The 21430-nt window shown below is 33.8% G+C and overlaps 6 protein-coding genes across 6 annotated transcripts; 3 read left to right on the forward strand and 3 right to left on the reverse strand.

The window, feature by feature from the left end:
• Nucleotides 1-56: 56 nt before the first annotated feature.
• On the forward strand, nt 57-5244 carry DFA_08361 (uncharacterized protein; the record flags this gene model as incomplete). The annotated part of the gene is made up of 2 exons (XM_004355797.1): nt 57-120; nt 188-5244. 2 exons carry the CDS (start codon nt 57-59, stop codon nt 5242-5244), a joined length of 5121 nt encoding a protein of 1706 aa, XP_004355850.1.
• Nucleotides 5245-5309: 65 nt separating this feature from the next.
• Nucleotides 5310-5693, reverse strand: DFA_08362 (uncharacterized protein; the record flags this gene model as incomplete). The annotated part of the gene is made up of 1 exon (XM_004355798.1): nt 5310-5693. The coding sequence occupies one exon, from the start codon at nt 5691-5693 to the stop codon at nt 5310-5312; it is 384 nt and encodes a 127-aa protein (XP_004355851.1).
• A 159-nt stretch (nt 5694-5852) lies between these two features.
• DFA_08363 (uncharacterized protein) lies at nt 5853-8803 on the reverse strand (the record flags this gene model as incomplete). The annotated part of the gene is made up of 3 exons (XM_004355799.1): nt 5853-8063; nt 8137-8567; nt 8767-8803. 3 exons carry the CDS (start codon nt 8801-8803, stop codon nt 5853-5855), a joined length of 2679 nt encoding a protein of 892 aa, XP_004355852.1.
• A 648-nt stretch (nt 8804-9451) lies between these two features.
• Nucleotides 9452-13471, forward strand: DFA_08364 (uncharacterized protein; the record flags this gene model as incomplete). Its single annotated transcript, XM_004355800.1, has 12 exons — nt 9452-9530; nt 9611-9743; nt 9839-10075; nt 10170-10385; nt 10465-10677; nt 10749-10811; nt 10881-10946; nt 11051-11304; nt 11391-11514; nt 11584-11936; nt 12018-12437; nt 12555-13471. 12 exons carry the CDS (start codon nt 9452-9454, stop codon nt 13469-13471), a joined length of 3075 nt encoding a protein of 1024 aa, XP_004355853.1.
• Nucleotides 13472-14372: 901 nt separating this feature from the next.
• On the forward strand, nt 14373-18298 carry DFA_08365 (uncharacterized protein; the record flags this gene model as incomplete). The annotated part of the gene is made up of 12 exons (XM_004355801.1): nt 14373-14460; nt 14531-14663; nt 14756-14992; nt 15117-15284; nt 15368-15559; nt 15655-15717; nt 15802-15867; nt 15942-16195; nt 16277-16400; nt 16463-16815; nt 16885-17304; nt 17382-18298. The coding sequence occupies 12 exons, from the start codon at nt 14373-14375 to the stop codon at nt 18296-18298; spliced, it is 3015 nt and encodes a 1004-aa protein (XP_004355854.1).
• Nucleotides 18299-18798: 500 nt separating this feature from the next.
• DFA_08366 (uncharacterized protein) lies at nt 18799-21270 on the reverse strand (the record flags this gene model as incomplete). The annotated part of the gene is made up of 3 exons (XM_004355802.1): nt 18799-20683; nt 20786-20873; nt 21222-21270. 3 exons carry the CDS (start codon nt 21268-21270, stop codon nt 18799-18801), a joined length of 2022 nt encoding a protein of 673 aa, XP_004355855.1.
• Nucleotides 21271-21430: the final 160 nt, after the last annotated feature.

Consider the following 21430-nt stretch of genomic DNA (forward strand, 5'->3'; position numbering starts at 1 on the left):
AGAAGATAGAAAAGATAGATAATAATAATAATTATTATCTTATAACTTTTCAAAAAATGGTGTATAATAAATTAAATGATTCACAACAACAACAACAAGATGATAAACAAAAAGAAAAAGGTATGTATATAGTATATATGTAGTATAATGATGTTACAGTACCTAAACTAACATGTATACTTTTTAGCAACTGAAATATATAATCAAGGAGTTGAATTTAGATTGGAAAAGAAAGATCTAAGTAAGGCATTTGATGCATTTAACAAATCAGCAAAGTTGGGTCATGTAAAGTCACAAACTATCATTGGTAGATATTATATGGGTAAATTCAACGTTGAACGTGGCGTTGAATCATATGATCGAACACAAATAGACAAGTTTATAACTAAAAGAGGTAGCATTGAAAAAGCAGTGAAATGGTTGACAAGAGCTAGAATGCAAGGTGATGCAGATGCAATGGTATCACTTGCAAGACTACATCTCAAAGGTGCATCTAGAGCAATAGCTCTTAAAAAGTTTATACCGGCACCAGAGACTGCTCGTGTATGGCTACTCAAAGCAGCGGAACTCGGTCATCCACAGGCAATGTATTATTTGGCTAGATACGCATACCACGGTATAGAAGGTGTAAATGTAGATGTACATCATTTAAACCGATACAAAATACCAACAAACAACAATGCCAATCAAGGTCAAGTCTTTGAATTGTTACAATCAAGTTCTCAACTTGGTAATAGAAAAGCTACCTATTACTATGGTGTCATGTGTAAGAGCAGAGGTATGCCAAATGAAGCACTTGAAAGTTTTGTATTGGCATCGGCTGCTGGAATAGACATTGCAACCATCGCACTTGCCAACTGTCATTTTACAGGTTACGCAGGACTACCCGTAGACATTGACCGTGCAATAGGTATACTTGGACAGTGTAAAGGTATTGTCTATGGTTTGCTTCCATTCAACCTATTAAGAATGCGACAATTGTCTAATCAATCCAACCCAAACATCAAGGATCCTGAACAACAACTACAAAGGGATACCAAGACACTTGAATTCTTGCGTCAAGGAACTAGAATAACTTCGTTTGCTTATTTTGGTTGTAAACGGTCTGTTCTTAATGAACACTTGGTGTTGGATAGAATGTCGGTTCTTCTCAATGACAAGTTAAACTATTACTCTCAGAGTAAGATGGCTAGCTATAATAACACATCAAATCCCGAGTACATATTTCTTCACTTTCCTTTACTTGCCATGTGCTATGTACATGGGTACGGAGGTGTTGAAAAAGATTTGGATCAAGCATTACAGTATTTTCAACCAACTCATATTTCCGGTATACCAAACCAGTATCTATGTGAAATTGCCAAGACCTATCTTCAAAAGAATGACCCCCACTCTCGAGAAAAGGCAATAGAAGTACTTGAAAAGGCAGTGTCTTGTCAAATATCTGAAGCAAGTTATTTGATGGGTTTGTCTGTCATTATGACCAACAACAGCTCATTATACACTTCAGAGTTACATAGACATTTGACCACGGCAGATGAGTTGGGTCATCCATTGGCATATCGTTTAATCTTCAATCCAAAGGATACACCAACAAATGTTGCATTTGAATTTATCCGCGTCAGAGCCGAACAAGGTAATCGATCTTCATTTGCACAGGTTGATCTCGGTCTATGTTATCGTGATGGTTTGGGTGTAGAACGTAACCTTGAAATGGCCGAGAAATGGTTCACTCAATCTGTACAACAAGCAAATAATCAAGCAAGATATTTATTGGCAAAATTATTACTTGACCGAAATAACAACAACAACAACACCAACAATCATGATGAAATGATGAATAGAATCAAGAAATTATTAGAAGAAAGTTCAAATCATTATTTATTTTCAAATTTCGAATTGGCAAAGTTGGAAAAGGATAAAGATAGAAAAATGATATTATTTAAATCAGTTTACAAACAATGTAATTTTATCGATCCTTTTGATACACTCTATACCTATGGAACTAGGAATATGTTTGTAGATCAAGCACCGATTGTAATGGCAGAATGTGCCATGGCAATTGCAATGTTGTATCAGTCGGTTCACAATGATGCCGAGGCGTTGGTTTGGTTTCGTCGTGCCAAAGGTATCACTGGCGGTGAGAGAGAGTACCAGATTGCACACTACCACGGTCTCTTGCGAAATGAAGCCAAACAAGTTAAATGGTTAACCAAGTCAATTGTAGTCAACCCACATCACAAACAATCAAGATTCAAACTTGCAATGATTCGATACGAACAATCAAAAAGACCAAATTTGATGGACATCTCTACCGATCAAGATGTATTTGAATTGTTGGTAAAATCTGCAGATGATGGATTTGCAGAAGCACAATTTCTAGTTGCCAAGTTTATTCTCGATAGAGCATACGTTGTTAATATCAACAAATTGGATCAAAAGAAACAAGCAATTGATTATGCTCTTGGTGCATCTGATCAATTTCCAGAAGCATATTTACTTATTGCTAAAATGTATTATAGTGGTATGGGAGGTGCCGAACAAGACTTTGTTAAAGCATTTGAATGGTACATCATGTCGGCCGATCGGAATAATGATGGAGAATCCTATTTTATGCTTGGAGAATATTATAGACAAGGAATAGAGGGTGCTACTAAAATAGATGTTAAAAGAGCACGAGATAATTATGAAAAGGCATCAAACAAACAATATACTTTGGCCAACTATCAATTGGCTGTGATGTATAAATATGGGTATGGTGGAGTAATAGACACAAAAAAGGCAATCGATCTACTTGAACAGCTGCTGCAACAACAACAGTCTTTGTTGAATCTACACCCATTGGCCAATTATGAATTGGGCCATGCATTATTATACGAATCATGTAATGATAGTAATGATATTGGTTTATCCACTTTTGAAAGAGCAATAGAACTAATCAACAAGGCCAACATTGCTTTAGAATCAGTCGATATCAAATACATTGATTCAAAATACTTTAAATTTGGTAGAATGAAAAAACAAGAAAATGATTTGGTCAAGGCCATACAACTGTATCAAGAACCTGCAAAAAAGGGTCATGATCATTTAGACTCTTTATTGGATCTTGGAGAGATTCATCATCGATTGGGAAACATTCAAGAGGCGTTGGATTGTTTCGAGCGTGCTTTTACAGTTCATCAATCAAAAGTGGCAAGCTTTGGTATTTATAAAATTAAAAAGGAAAATGTCAATCGACAAGACGAAGCGTTTGAATGGTTACTCAAAACTGCTCATCTTGGAGACACTGATGCAATGCTGCTAGTTGGTGAATACTATGACACTGTACTAGTCGATCCCAATCAAGCAATGGATTGGTACAAAAAAGCTTCGGATCAAGATAATGGTCGAGCATGTAATCAAATTGCATTGAAATATCATAATGGTACGGGAGTTGTTAAACAAAACAGAGATATTGCATTCCAATTCCTTACTAGAGCAATTGATCAATGTGGAGAATATTCACAGGCAACTTTGGTTGGTGAATACTATCAACATGGATTTGGAAATGATAGTATCATTAATCCAACAGCATCCCTAAAATATTTTAAAAAATCATATAAAATGAATCAAGATAAAGAAGCTCTTTATCGTGCTGCAATGTTACTAAAGAGTGGTGGACAAGATGGTATTAAAATCGATTTGGAGCAAGCATATACCTATTTTCAAGAGGTTTCTGATCTTCCACAATCCATGTATGAAATTGGTATGGCTCTATTCCATGGTCATGGTACCAAACAAAGTTATCAACTTGCAAAAGAATGGCTTCAAGAAGCTCTTGAAAATGGTATAGAAAAATCATCCAATCCTCTTCAAATAATTCAACAACTACAACAACAACAAAATAATCAAAATAATCAAGTAAAATTAGAAAAAGAAAAGAGTAGTTTAAAAGATGATTTTGAAAATGCAAGAAATCACTTTTGGGAATGTAAAACTAGTAAATGTACTATTGATCATTTAGATAATATTAAAAAATCGGCAAATCAAGGTCACCCAGAATCCAACAAATTTTTGGGTGATATTTACAAGTTTGGTTTGGAGAAAACACCGATTGACGTTGAAAAGGCAAAGAAATATTATCAAGAAGCTGCATTGGGTGGTTTTGCAGACGGAATGTTTATGTTGGCCATGGTCATCTTGGAAATGGGTCGAGACGATGCACCACCAAGCATGGCAATCAATTGGATTGAAAAAGCAATGGAAAAAAACCATCCAGAGGCTTTGGTATGGATTGCTGAATGTCATCGATGTGGTTCGTATGGATTCCAACAAGACCTCTCCAAAACAGTAGCATTGTATGAAAAGGCTTCAAGGATTAGTATATGTCCTCAAGCCGATTTGGCTTTATTTTATTTATATGTCGATGGAATTGGTTGTCAAAGTGATGAATACATGGCTTTCCAATCACTCAAAAAGAATGAAACCTATCAATCGGATCTTGGATTGATCGAACTTGGTAATTGTTATTTTGACGGTATTGGAACTATTACAAATGACACTGAAGCCATGCGACTCTACCAAAACGTTATTAACAAACAAGATACCACCAATATTAATATTGGTGTTGGTAGTCAAATGGGAGTTGCTCATGCCTACAATCAAATTGGTCGAGTATATTATTTTGGATCCCCCAACTACCCTAAAGATTATGCAAAGGCAAAACAATATTTTGAAAAGGCTCAACTACTTGGTTATGATTCAAACCTTGTACAAGAGAATATTAAAAATGCTAAAGACAAGGAAAACCAACAACAACCAAAATATCAACAACAACAAAAGATATTTGAATTTTTTGATGATTTCTTTCAACCAAGTAATAATATTAATAGAAATAATAATAATAATAATCATCGTAATAATAATAATACAACCTACACCTTTTTCAATGATTATCCAAATATTCGAACCTTTAATATCAACAAGGATGATTTTTCAAATTTTTTCAAACAACAAACAAATAATAATAATAGCAATAGAAATAATAATAATAATAATAATCATCGTCAAAATGCTTCTCCAAATATCAATGATGTATTTGCTACTTTCTTTTCAACAACTACAACCTCTACAACAACTACAACAAATAATCGTAATAATAACAATAACCATCACAACACCAATGATTTTTTTGATGCCCTACATGAACAATTAAATCTTGGTAACAAAAATAGAAATAATAACAGTAATAGTAAAAAGAAATAATCAAAGATTAAAAAGTATGGTAATAAATCATACCATGTTTTATTAAAAAATTGTTATTATTATTTTCACCAAGGGTTGTTAGTATCCGAACCAATTAGATCATTATTTTTATTAATATCCTTATCTTTTCCAATAAGATTATTATTCTTGGATGGACAATTAATTGGAAAATAATCATTATCTTTTTTAATATTAACCTGCTCTTGGGGATGGTGTACACCATTCATGTTTGGTTTAGACTGTGAATGATAAATTGGTTGTTTTGCTGGTGGATGATCTCTTTTCCTATTTAAATTCTTTTTCAATGATAGATCATACTGAACTAAATCTTCATCATAATCATCGTCCTCTTCATCTTGAATATCAAGTTGTTTTTTGTTTTTGAATTTTTTCTTTGCATGTACCTTGAATACACACATAAAAGATACTTCCGAAGGTGAGGTTGTCATTATTTATATATGTTAATTTGTGAGAAATAATAAGGTAAATATAAAATGGAAAATGAAATGAATATTCTAGAAAATATATTATAATATTAATATTATTAATTTTAATTATAATAACCAAAAATATATATATTTTTTTTGTTTTGGTTTGGTTTATTTATATTAATCAAAATTAATATAAATTTGATAATTTTCAACGATTGGGAGGTCAATATCGATGAGTAAAACTTGGTTGACTGAATCGAAAGTGTAGGATGAGATATTGTTTGTGTTGTCCAAGGTGATATAGGTTGGTGACTGAGTGATACCATAGACGGTGATGGTAGTCAAACTATTTGATAAAAAGTAGTTTGAAGATTCGATAGAAGATGTTAAAACAAATGAACCTGATGGTTGTTTTTGGACATCATAACGAATGAATGTGTAGTTGTCATTTTCATAAGTGTCAATAGAGATACCGTCGTCCAAAAACAACTCACCTGTAGCGACAGTGGTATTGCCAAATGGACTGGTGGCTGGAATGGCGATTAATAAGTGGAATGGCAGAGTTCTGGCCACCTTGGTGGTAATGGGTACCGAGTCGGCTGGTGGGACGTAGGAGGCTGTTGGTTGAAGTGGCATAATGACACCACCTCTGACATGCACATTGATGACGTCGATAGGAGCGTCCAAGGTGAGTGTCTGACCAACAGAGGCAACTGGTGCACCAGTGAAATAGTCAAACCATGAGTCTTGGGGGAAATAAGCTTGTACAGTGGTAGCACCCTCTTGGAGGACAGGTGAAACTAACAAATGCCCGCCGACGAGGAACTGGGTGTCTAGGTTATACGTATCGCTGTCCAACGGGTACTCCATCCAAAGTGGACGGATAACAGGACTGCCACTAATATGTGACCAGTGGAAGAGTGTGTAATAGTATGGAAGGAGGGTGTATTTGTTGTTGACACCAGTGATGGTGGCATCAATAACCTGTTGACCAAGTACATATGGTTCTTGACTGTTCATACCAATAGCATTGTGGTTTCTAGAGAATGGATAAAACACTCCGAGTTGTGTCCATCTAGTACACAACTCGACGGTCGTGTTTCCATTGAATCCACAAATATCAGCACCGACAAGATTAATACCGAATAGGTTCATTGCAATGATACCCGGGATCGACCAGTACATCTCTACAAACTCGCTAGCATTGTCGCCGAGCCAGTGGCCGTTGTTTCTGCCAGTACCTGGGAATGTCGAACGACTGATCAACGTCGATCGCTGGTTGAGCAGCTGCTTGGCAATATCTGTCGTGACCATGCTCTCCATAAACCCATACAATGACTTGGCGTCATAATAGTTGGTATTGTTGTACTGTACAGTTGACATGTTGATTGAATTAAAATAGATAATAGTTGTACCTGGGACATATGGTGGGTTGTTTGGATCGAATGCATCCGAAGATGACTCTGACTGGCTTGCTTCAAGTTCCTCAGCAATACCTTCTTCCAACCAAGGAATACAAGCATTACAGAAATTAGCCAATTCATTCATATCCAACCAAATGCCATCAAATGGAACCATCTCTCTAAATGCTTGGAATTGTTCCAACCAGTATTGCGATGCATTTGGATGGAAGAAATCGGGAAAGATGGTGGAGCCGGGCCACACCCATCCCACTTGTTGCTCACCACTAGTGGTCTTGAGATAAGCGTTGCTCTGTACCAACGAGTCGTACGACTCGTATCCCTGTTGATTGTGGATACCAGGATCGACAATCATCATGTAATGTTGGTTGTTTTCGTGGAGTTGGTCAATCAATGCACGTACAGCGGTCTGGTTAAAGTTGACTGGGTCAAGTGTAAAGTCCATATACGCGTTCATATAGTCAATGTCATTCCACATGGTTTCAAGTGGGATACCGTGCAACGAGTAGTTGGCGACGACTTGGGCAGTCTCTTCGATACTGGTGTATCCCCAGCGACACTGGTGCCAGCCGAGTGACCAGTAGCTTGGCATAAATGTGCGACCAATAATCTGTGTGTACTGTTGTACGACCGACACTGGAGTTGGACCAGTCACGATAAACATGTCAACAATACCACCAATCATCTTGTAGGTCAATGCATTGGGTTGCATGACCACGTCCATGGCATTAGAATTAAGCATAAACACACCATGTGCATTTCCACTAGTACCCAACAATTGCAGATAGAATGGATGTGATCCATATAGATTGGTATACTCTGTACTTGCATTGGCAACACCCTTGGCATACATTGTATAAGTTCTAGTATTCTCCAATCTCAATGGAGCTGCTCTCTCTCCCAACCCATACAAATTTGGATTCAACTCTTCAAATGTAGTTGATAATTCAATATAATAATCTGAATACTAAAATATATAAGATATATTAGTATACGTATAGATCTATATTACTGAATATTTTAATGTAATGTTTACATACCAATAAACCGTTTGTAGTACAATCAACAGCAGATGGAGTTGAATTGAATAATATTTCACCAGTTGATTGACGAACAACAGCGAAACCAAATGGAGAGGATGTGAATGATACTTTGTAGTCGGTGGTCGATGGTTGTGATTGAGGGTATGGCAAGAGATTGACCAAAGGGACTTCCCAACGCTCGTTCTTGGGATCATAGATTTTGAAACGAACCATTTGTTCGGTGTGATAGTAGACATCGAATGCCAATACATTCAAATTATCACCGTATCCCGATGATGTTGTGGCAGCTGCCAACTGACCTGTATATCCATACTTGGTCTCTTGAACATATGATAGAGTGTATCCTGGATTACAAGATGATGGTTGCGATGATGATGATAATTCATCTATTTCAATCTTGACTCCATTTACAATTGAAATGACTTGAGCTATCGATAATAAAAATAATAGCACTGCAATGAGATTAACCAGCTTGATCATCTTCATCTTTGTGTGTTGCTAAAATAAAATAAAAAAATTAAATTAAACTTAAGTTCATATGCGTACTCTTTTGTCAACACTTACATTTGTATCTACAGATAACTATCTTTCTTAGCGCTTAAACTATTATAACAACAAACTAATCACCTTTCTTCCATCGACACTCATCAACGCTCAATCCCATCCCTTCATCGATTCACAGCAATTGCTATGAATAAAATATCATCGAAATTATCGTGAATCCCATCGATCCCGACACGGTTTCATTTCCCTCGTTTTTCATTCTTCTTTGTTCTCTCACAATCAATCCTCTTTCTCTTATCGCATCTATCTTTTATTTATATATATGTATAACATGTAACAGTTCTAACAGTTAACAACAAAAGTAAGAACAGGTGTAGTGAGACAGGAAGGGTCTTTCGGGTGATAGGTATGAAAGGAGCAACAATAACATAATGCGACACTCACCCGTCCGTTCCGTTGTAAATCGATTAATGTCATCACTTTGAAGACGGTTCTGTTGTGTTATGAATTTCTTGGTTTCCAGGCAAGACAAGAAGTATCAAGATTTTTGTGTCGAGCTCAACAGTCGTGTATACGAAAAACCTTTCGAGGTTCTTCTTGGGCCGCATTATACTCAATTTTTGGACGTCATCGAGATTTGCAGATGCGAGCTTAACTGTTGAAAGAATTGGTTTTAATATTTTTATGCACTGGGCTTCACCGAACGATAAATCAGTGTCCCTTCAAAGGCACTGCAGTCGACAACGAATGACAGTCATTCTTCATTGTATCATTCATTTGTTTGTTTTTCAATTACAAAATAGAGAGAATGAAATCCCTTCCAATATTCATTTTATTGGTAATTTTGATTGCATCAAATGTCAGTGCTCAATTTCAACCACAAGAATGTATGTTGTTTAAACATAGAAAGAAGAGAACAAGTAAAGAAGTCAGTAAATAATTAATTAATTTAATTTAAATTAAATAGTAAACTCGGTGATATGGTTACTCAATCAATACGGAGTTGCTACAATTCCACAAACCGAAGCAGGAATTTGTGCTAGCAGTCCCACATTCACTTGTCAAATGGGAACAGATGGATTTAATCACATCATTACAATGTATGTATTTCAAAATAATAATAATAATAATAATAACAACAATCTCATATACTGATATTAACTTGATTCATTTATGTGATTTATATATGCCTCAGTGAAATATTAAGTTCAGTTTATCAAAACACAGGCGTACCACCACCAATCACTGAATTTTACTTTCCATCACTTACCACTTTTAAATTGGATGTAGCAAATACCGTTGCAGACCCTGGACTCAACATACTGAGTCTAATGAAAAACATTCCACTTCTCACCTCCATTTTTATCCATCGTGATCTCTTTACCGATATTCCTACAGGATTTGCAACCAACTGTCCTTTGCTGGTGGATTTGTATGTATATATATATATATATTTCTATTTTGATAAATGACATACATTCAAGAACATCCATCATCTTATTTTTGAATTCTTTCTTTCTTTGTAGGAAAATACTCCAAAATCCAAACTTAGTATCAATTTCAAATTTCTTTAGTCAATCAAACATTCAGAAAGTTATTATACAAGATTCTCCCATTTCCTCGATCACAATTGATCAAACCACCTATGTACCCAACCTCATTAGCTTTATTATTGATTTAGTTGTTGATGTAGACTTGACACTTACTTTTACCGAGGCTGCATTCCCAGCCCTAGTATCTATGTATGTAGATAAACTTTGGATTACAAATTATAAAGGTAGCCCCTAACTCTTTTTCTAAATTTAATATTTATTTATTTAGTAATTTCAAAGCAACAAGTGCAACCAAAACAATGAACGTCATATTTGATCTCCCTGTTAAATTTGTAGCTTCCTATGTTCAAGATAAAAATTCATTGGGTGCTATTAACCCAACCTTTTCACATCCAGAAACCATTATAGGTCTTGCATACGGAGGTCCAAACTATGTTTTAACACCAAGTAATCTTGATTTATATACCAGTTTGGATAACCTGTAAGTAGCATAGTCCTTTACAAGTCATAATTATAGTTGGCATTTATTAACAAGTCTTTTTATATGTATAGTCAAATTCTTTATACTACTGTGACCACTTTCCCAGTGACCCCTTATCCAAAAGTACCATACTTGTAAGTAGTTAGAGGCCCGTTTTTATTTGTATAAATTCACTAATCCATCATTATTTCAATTTATTGTAGTACTGTATCTCATGGTAATTTACAAAGTTTACCATCTGTTCCTATACCAATAACTGCACGTGATTTGTACGTACACATATATGTAGCATCTATCAAAGATGATTAAAATTTAAAGTAAACTACATTTACTAACTATCTTTTGATAATTGAATACTTTAAAATAACTATAGTTCTTTTAGGGAGAATCAACTTACAGGAGATCTTCCAAGTAATTTATTGGCCAATAATCCAAATAGATTAAAATTGGGCTTGTTTGATAACCCCGGAATTACAGGTACTTTGGGACAAGAGTATTGCTACATTGAATCAATTTCAATTTCTAATACTGGCCTCACTGCCATCCCAGATTGTTTTTGGTGTTATATGATCAGTCAAGGATATGCTTTTGTAACTGATCTCCAAAAACCAGCTACATTGGATTGCAGTAAGTTTCATTTAAGAAATCTATCATCATTTCATCACGAAATCATCATACCCTAACAATTCTCATTACTTTTTATTTATTTATAGCTGTAACAGTTGACAATTTAAATTTATTGTCAGTCAACGGACGTTATAATGTGACCGGCGATTTAATAGGGTGGGGAAGAGGTATTGATTATGTCGAAGATTTTAAACCAAATAGGGCATTAATGTATGTATAATCAAAAATAATTAATAATTATTTATTTATTTATTTATTTATTGATTGATTTATTTTTAGATTCAATGATCCTTCTTTTCAAATTAAGGGATTAAATTATAATCGAATGATTACTTTTAGTAGTACTGATTTTACATTTAATATTACTGAAGTTGGATTCGCTTGCTATAACCAAATGTTGATGAGCAACAACCTTTACATGTTTGAATATAAGATTACTTGTCAAAATTTCAATCCAACAATGCCACCAACTATCAAATTGAAATTTAGTGGACAAGAATGTGTCATCTCTAAATATGATAATGTTAAATATGAAATCTTTTGTCTTTTGGTCAATCCAAAAATAGGAGCCGACACTTTTATTATTGCAAATCAATACCATAGCAACGAGATTGTGGTTTTTATCAGTCAAAGTAATTATATTATAAAAGAAGCATAGATATACCGATGAAATATGGAAACATTTATATTAATATTAATTTAAAATGTTTTAGATCCAGTTGTCACATCGTTTACTTTGGAACCTCCAACATACCCACCAACCTATTTGAATATGTATGGTTTATTTAGTTTAAATACATCACCAGAAAACACTGTCATCTACTTTAATTACACAGCACCTGTGATTGAAGAATGGTTCATGTGCAATGTTACCTTTGTCAACACAACCTATTTGAGATGTATATTTACTAGAACACCAGACCCTGGTTTCCAAACCATGTTTATGTCAACCGAATCTACCGCTGGTCAGTTCCAATCAAATACCATTCCATATATCCCAGCTCCATTACCAACCATTGATAATTGTAAAAACATGACCAATAACTGTCATGGACATGGTACTTGTGTAAATGGTCAATGTCAATGTGATGAAGGTTGGACTGATTTTGATTGTAAAATCGAAAAAAATCCTGGTATGTAATAATAATAAGACAAAGAAGAAAGAGAATACATATATTATTCTAGATCTTGTTCACTAATTTATTTATTTATTTATTTATTAATATTGTTAATTTATTTATTATTATTAGCACCTGGAGTTATTATTCAACCAAATTATACAGATCCAACAGTTAATTTTACACATGGAGATTATTCATTTTCATTCAATTTAATTTCAATTCAAGAACTGGATTATGAAAACAAGCTCATCAACGAATTGGCAACCGATAAATGGAATGTGACTTCAAACAACTCGACTGATTTGACAAGTATCTCTTATCTTTTCAACAATCAAAACAAATCTTCATTGTACGACTACCTTGTTGTCAAATCAGTGGTTGAGTTTTCAAGCAAACCAAGATCAATCGATTTTGGTGGTGACCTCATCCAAATATCAGCTGGATCAATCAAGATTGGTGTCAACATTACCAATTGGCCATATAAATCACTCATGTCAACACTCAGAGTAGTATTCTCAACTGTTATCAATAACAACCAATCGATTGTCGGGTGTGACAATTCGGTCAACACCATTGACACTTTCCAACAATCAGCAGACAATGGAACACTTCAATACCTCAGAGTTGTCAAAGACGATGTTCAATTCTTTGGTAGATTCCTTGACTTTATGGTGTCTGATGGAAGAAAGACATACTCCAAGACACAAGTTATGAATGTGACTGCTTATGGTGATGCTGCCAACAACCAATCACTAGCCATCATTGGAATACATGTACCTCAATGCACTGTTTGTCTAGTCGACCCAGATTTCAGTGCATTGTTAGTTGACCGTACCAACTATGATACCAGTGGAACATGCACAACATCTGAAAAGAATGAAAATTGGAAGATTATAGTTGGTATTGTTGTAGGTGTGGTTGGTGCCATCGCAATATCTATTGGTACATTCATCTTTGTTAAAAAGAATAGAAAGGTTAAAAAGTTTAATACGATGATGGAGAAAAAGTTACAAGCTCTAAATGCTCAAAATGATTCTAAAGCATAAATAAACAAATAAATAAATGCTTACGTTGTATTTACATTACCTTGGTGGTGACTTGCTTCTAGAACAGTAACAGAAACATATAAAATTCACAAGACTTTTAAAAGTTGATTGATTAAAGCTCTTGGTAATTTATCCCCTTTCTCTTCTAATTATTATTATTCTATCTTTAGACTGTACTAAAAAACAATGAGACACCACCTTTCCTCATTTATTTTTAATAAATCCATTTTTTTCTATCTCATTGTAAGAAGCACACAACAACTCATCATTTCATTCACCGACCCTTATGACACCTAATCCTTCACCTTCACAGAAATATCACGAAACTATCGTGTATCCCCCATTTCCTCATGTTTCCTAATTCAATCCCAGATCTTGTACATCATCTATCTATCTATATTTCTATAACATGTAACAGTTCTAACAGTTAACAAACATTAAATATGAACATAGAACAGGAAAGAACACATAACTCAAGGAAACAGGAGATCGGTATGAAAAGGGGCAACACAATGCGACACTCACCCCTCCGTTCCGTTGTAGATCGACCACTACACTTTGAAAGATGGTTCTGTGTGTGAGTTCTTGGTTTCTACAACATAGGGAGTATCAAGATTTTTGTGTAGAGCTCGTCAATCGCATCCAAAAAAACCGTTGAAAGCTCTTCTTGGGCCGCAATATAGTCGTTTTTTGGACGTCATCGAGATTTGCAGATGCGAGCTTAGCTTTTTAAAGAAAGATTAATTAATTCGTTTTAATGTTTTTACAAACTGGTCTTTATTCGGGGCTCGGATCGGATGAAATCGGTTACCTACTCCTATCATATTTCAATACCACTTTCATCATTTATCCATTCTTCATTATTTGTTTTTTAAAAAAAGAGAAATCAAAAGATTAGGAAATGAAATCCCTACCAATATTAATTTTATTGGTAATTTTGATTGCATCATATGTCAGTCATTTGAATGCCCAATTTCAACCACAAGAATGTATGTTATTTAATACCCAAACAGAGCAAGCAGAGAAAAAAGTAGTTAATAATTAATTTAAATTAAATAGTAAACTCGGCGATATGGTTACTCAATCAATACGGGTTCTCATCCATTCCACAAACCGAAGCAGGAATTTGTGCTAGCAATCCCACATTCACTTGTCAAATGGGAACAGATGGATTTAATCACATCAAAACAATGTAAGTATTCAAAATAATAATAATAATATGAACCACCAACTCTTCTGATATTAATATAAACCATCCCTCCATTTTAAAATACCCTCACTCAGTGATCTTAGTACAAACTATCAAGATATTGGTGACCCTCCATCAATCACTGAATTTTACTTTCCATCACTTACCACTTTTAAATTGGACGTATTTAATCTTGCAGTTAAAGACCCAGGTCTCAACATACTGAGTCTGATGAAAAACCTTCCACTTCTCGCCTCCATTTATATCCATGCCGATCCTCTTTCAGATATTCCTCCTGGATTTGCAACCAACTGTCCTTTGTTGGTGGATTTGTATGTACATCATCAACATAAAACTTTCATTCCCACCGGTGGAACATCAACTAATCACTTTCTTTGCTTTGTGTAGTCTATTATTCCAAAATCCAAATTTAGTATCGATTTCAAATTTCTTTAGTCAATCAAACATTCAGAAAGTTATTATACAAGATTCTCCCATTTCCTCGATCACAATTGATCAAACCACCTATGCCCCAAACCTTATAAACATCGAAATCAATGTGCGTGTTGATGTAGATGCCACAGTTACCTTTACCGAAGTTTCATTCCCGAAGCTAGGAACAGTGTATGTCACAATAATGAATCATCGTGTGATTAAAATTCATTTAAATTGTATTAACACTCTCTTTAAAATATTTAAATATTTAGTAATTTAATAGCAACTAGTGCAACCAAAACAATGAACGTCATATTTGATCTCCCTGTTAAATTTGTAGCTTCCTATGTTCGAGATAAAAATTCATTGGGTGCTCTTAACCCAACCTTTTCACATCCAGAGACCATTATGGGTCTTGCATACGGAGGTCCAAACTATGTTTTAACACCAAGTAATCTTGATTTGTATACCAAAATCGAAAACATGTCAGTATAATACTTATCCTCTAAAAGATATTTATAGTTTTGAATTTATTAACAACTTTTCTTTTTATATATAGTCAAATTCTTTATACTACCTCGACCACATTCCCAATCACTCCATATCCAAAATCAATTTCCTTGTAAGTTAAAATTTAATCGTGCCCCCGTTTTTATTTGTATAAAATCACAAATTTATTTATTCTTTATTTTATTTCTATATGTAGAACTGTGGCCAATGGTAATTTACAAAGTTTACCATCTGTTCCTTTCCCAACCAATTCCTTTCAATAGTATGTAACACAAAGATTAATTAATTTAGTCGACATTGTCGACATAACATATACTAATCTGGATGATTATTTAGTACTTTTAATGATAACCAACTTACAGGAGATCTTCCAAGTAATTTGTTGGCCAATAATCCAACATCATTACAATTTGGCGTGCATAATAACCCCGGAATTACAGGTACCATGGGACAAGAGTATTGCTACGTTAAAACAATCGCATTGACTGGCACAGGTATCACTGCCATTCCAGATTGTTTTTGGTGCTATATGATCAGTCAAGGATATGCTTTTGTAACTGATCTTCAAAAACCAGCTACATTGGATTGCAGTAAGTTTCATTTAAGAAATCTATCATCATTTTTCGCGAAAACATCATACCCTAACAATTCTCATTACTTTTTATTTATAGCTGTAACAGTTGACAATTTAAATTTATTGTCAGTCAATGGACGTTATAATGTGACCGGCGATTTAATAGGGTGGGGAAGAGGTATTGATTATGTCGACACTATTACACCAAATAGGGCATTAACGTATGTGTAATCAAAAAAATTCAAAAATGTTAATATTTATTTATTTATTTATTTATTTTTAGTTTCATTGATCCTAATTTTCTATCAAAAGGATTAAATTATAATCGAATGATTACTTTTAGTAGTACTGATTTTACATTTAATATTACTGAAGTTGGATTCGCTTGCTATAACCAAATGCTGATGAGCAACAACCTTTACATGTTTGAATATAAGATTACTTGTCAAAATTTCAATCCAACAATGCCACCAACTATCAAATTGAAATCAAACGGACAAGAATGCGTCATCTCTAAATATGATAATGTTAAATATGAAATCTTTTGTCTTTTGGTCAATCCAAAACTAGGAGTCGACACTTTTATTATTGCAAATCAATACCATAGCCAAGAGGTTTCCGTTAGTATCTACCAAGGTAAGTAGTCTTTCAAATATATTAAAAATATAAAAGCATTAAAATATTAATATTAATTTAAAATTTTAGATCCAGTCGTCACATCGTTTACTTTGGAACCTCCAACATACCCACCAACCTATTTGAATATGTATGGTTTCTTTAGTTTCCATACATCACCAGAAAACACTGTCATCTACTTTAATTACACAGCACTTGTAATGGAAGAATTGTTCATGTGTAATGTTACCTTTGTCAACACAACCTATTTGAGATGTATATTTACTAGAACTCCTGATCCTGGTTTCCAAACCATGTTCATATTGGCTGAATCTACCGCTGGTCAGTTCCAATCAAATACCATTCCATATATCCCAGCTCCATTACCAACCATTGATAATTGTAAAAACATGACCAATAACTGTCATGGACATGGTACTTGTGTAAATGGTCAATGTCAATGTGATGAAGGTTGGACTGATTTTGATTGTAAAATCGAAAAAAATCCTGGTATGTAATAAGACAAAGAAGAAAGAGAATACGTATTCAAATTGATCACTAATTTTTAATTTATTTATTATTATTAGCACCTGGAGTTATTATTCAACCAAATTATACAGATCCAACAGTTAATTTTACACATGGAGATTATTCATTTTCATTCAATTTAATTTCAATTCAAGAACTGGATTATGAAAACAAGCTCATCAATGAATTGGCAACCGATAAATGGAATGTGACTTCAAACAACTCGACCGATTTGACAAGTATCTCTTATCTTTTCAACAATCAAAACAAATCTTCATTGTACGACTACCTTGTTGTCAAATCAGTGGTTGAGTTTTCAAGCAAACCAAGATCAATCGATTTTGGTGGTGACCTCATCCAAATATCAGCTGGATCAATCAAGATTGGTGTCAACATTACCAATTGGCCATATAAATCACTCATGTCAACACTCAGAGTCGTATTCTCAACTGTTATCAATAACAACCAATCGATTGTCGGGTGTGACAATTCGGTCAACACCATTGACACTTTCCAACAATCAGCAGACAATGGAACACTTCAATACCTCAGAGTTGTCAAAGACGATGTTCAATTCTTTGGTAGATTCCTTGACTTTATGGTGTCTGATGGAAGAAAGACATACTCCAAGACACAAGTTATGAATGTGACTGCTTATGGTGATGCTGCCAACAACCAATCACTAGCCATCATTGGAATACATGTACCTCAATGCACTGTTTGTCTAGTCGACCCAGATTTCAGTGCATTGTTAGTTGACCGTACCAACTATGATACCACTGGTACATGCACAGCATCTGAAAAGAATGAAAATTGGAAGATTATAGTTGGTATTGTTGTAGGTGTGGTTGGTGCCATCGCAATATCTATTGGTACATTCATCTTTATTAAAAAGAATAGAAAGGTTAAAAAGTTTAATACGATGATGGAGAAAAAGTTACAAGCTCTAAATGCTCAAAATGATTCTAAAGCATAAATAAACAAATAAATAAATGCTTACCTTGAATTACATTACCTTGGTGGTGACTTGCTTCTAGAACAGTAACAGAAACGTATAAAATTCACAAGACTTTAAAAGTAGATTGATTAAAGCTCTTGGTAATTTTATACGTTACATGTTGGTCTGAACTATTACTCTGTTTACTGGATTGTTGCGGTGATATTATTATTATTTGAACGGCAGTGACGGCAATTCGATGAGGAATGGTACTGGTAGTGCCCTTTATTTAAAGTTGATGGTATTGGATGACCATTCATGTATTCAATGGACATCCATGATTGATTGACTGTATGGTGTATATTGTACGAATAGGTTACTCGAGATCGATTAATTAAAATAGAAATATTTGAAATAAGATGACGGTGATATGATAGAGGGAATTCGGTGATTGAGAGGTTGATGTAAGAAATTAAACAGGGAAAGAAATAAATAAAAAATACTATTACCAGTATGGATGTTTTGATTGTTTAATATATTTATTTAATAAATAATCTTGTTGATTCGATAGGAAGATTTGAAAAACGAGTATTATCTGAAATTAAAGATTGAAAAATAGTATGGAATGATTTCTCTAGATTCGTTTCTTGAATTTGACACTGGACATGGGATATCAACTTTATGAAAAAGTTTGATTTGAAATGTGAACATTCGTTGAATAGATTTAAATATGGTTCCAAGTTGTCAACATGGTCGAGTGGTAGTAAATTGAAAAGTAATTGAAAAAGTTGATATCTTTGATTGATGATAGAGTATGATAAATAATAAGTTGGATTATTCGACTCTAAATAAATTTGAATTATTTGTTGATTTGATAATTGATTTAAAACTCTACTTGATAATTTTAAAGTCTCTTGTTGGTTGTTAGTTGTGGATATCTCGTGATGCTCCAAAGCTCCAAAAAAGTCGACTCCATTTTGATGACATGGTTTATCCTTTCCAAAGAGATGATAAATTTCCAATGATCCAGCATATCCATCTAAATGATCGTATCCACTCATGAAACGTGGGTATCTGTCAAAGAGATATTTTAAAATCTGCAAAGATTGGTTCGAATCTGTTCTTGAAATGAGTTGGTATGTCAATTGGATGAGAAAATCATCAATGTTGCCAACACGATTTTCAATGATCCATTTTGTTTGTTGTAAATTGATAATATGGAATAATTGTAAACCTTCCCATCTTGGTTCTCCAAAAATAATGGTATTTTGTTCGACAATGAGTGGCATAACCTTTTCAACATCGACTTGTTGATCTTGTAATTCCAAAGTTGCAATTTTATGAATATAACCTTGAAGATTGTAAAAATGATATGCGTACAAATGTTGAATTAAAAGTGATGTAAGGTAGTCGTTGCCTGGGATATGATTTGGATGACGGTCTTGTAGTTCTAATCTTTTAGATTCTACATATTCATCGAGTGAAGGACCAGTGGTTCGTTCTGGGAGAATGACAGAATGGTCGTGTCCATTGGGTGCAGACATGTTTCCAGATAGTGAATGGGTATAGATAAACTTGATGTATTGAATTTGTTGTTGTACAGGCACCATATTGTGAATATATGTAAGAATGAATCGATACCATTTATATTGTTTGTTGTCAAGATGTTTGGTATCTCCATCAACCAATAGACTGAAATCTTGTAATACTACAACCAAATAATTGTAAAATGTGTGACTCTCTAGTAACCCAGGATACTCCTCTCTAAGTAATTGAATGGTATATATTGAATCTTTAGTATTCACTATATTTTCCAATAATATATAATACATTTCATCCATTTGTTCTTGAACTATTTCCTTATTAATTACACCAGTTTTGATTAAATACTTTAGTATGTGTTGGTGACCACCTATGATTGAAGCAGTGTGTAATTGGTATCTTGATAATACACATGGAGTTGATTGATTTAAAAGTAATTTTACAATATCCAAATTGCCACCAATACAAGAATAGTACAATAGATTATCCAATGTAAACAATGATTGTTGAGAATGATAGATTTTTAAAAACAATTTAAAATCTACAACTCTTTCACAAATCAATTCGATTGATTTTGGTGAAAACTCTAATTCTTCATGTCTGTCAATCTTGTCACTCAACATTGACAAATGGTTGTAATACACTATCTTTTCAGCATCCTTCCATTCATTGTATTGTTGTAGATAAAAAGTATCCTTGTTCATTCCAAATGGGTAGGCATTCTCCTTGACCAAGTTTTGTTTGAATATTCTAGGTGGGAACATCACGAGGTTTGAATAATCTCGATCATCTCTATCGGCCAATAATAGTTGTTGATGTATTTCATTGATTTCATTTTTAATTTTAAAATGAATATATTGGTTGTTTATTATTTCTAAAAACCTATGTATTTAGAAGACGGAGGGGGGATACAGTTAATTGGATTGTTTTTAAAAAACAGAACTTAGAAAGAGAAGGTAGAACCACCAATAGAATAATACATACAAATTATTATTAATGTTATTCGTCATCTTTTTTTGTTGATAAGTAAAACTAAACCAATTACGATGTGCGATAGTAGATTTATAGAAAACTATTCAACCCAAAAAAAAACAAAATTGAAAAAAAAGTATTCTTTTTAATTAAAAATCAATTATTTTACAACGTACTTGTTGACAGTATCAGGTTCGCAGTTCTCAAATCTATTATTAGATCTCATTTTTGAATTCCTATTTGGACTCGATTTTATGAACCAATCAAAAAGGAGTGATTTTCTTGGTTGAACGTTGAAATCAAACAATACAAACCTATATTTGTTTCTCTTCACACAAATTAGTAGGAGAAACAATTTTCGTTGACCACAAGAAACTACAACTTACTTCTCACAATCTCCAACAAATCAATAACTGGAAACAATTCAATGAAGTTCCCAAAGACATACCTATATTTAAATGGTTGATCGTAATACCTGCATTATTGTACTGATTCATTGGGGTTTTCTAATTTCACAATACCAAATTATAAGCAATAGTATTGACTTTTCTTTGGTTTGGTTGGGTCCATTCTGTTAAAAAAGTAGAGAACTTGGGACATGTTAGACCCAACCAAACCAAAGAAAAGTCAATGATTTCGATACCAATTCATTCTGGA

The sequence above is a fragment of the Cavenderia fasciculata genome, assembly GCF_000203815.1.
Source record: "Cavenderia fasciculata unplaced genomic scaffold Scf_ET2XIPL01COFD4-5, whole genome shotgun sequence".
Lineage (NCBI taxonomy): Eukaryota > Evosea > Eumycetozoa > Acytosteliales > Cavenderiaceae > Cavenderia > Cavenderia fasciculata.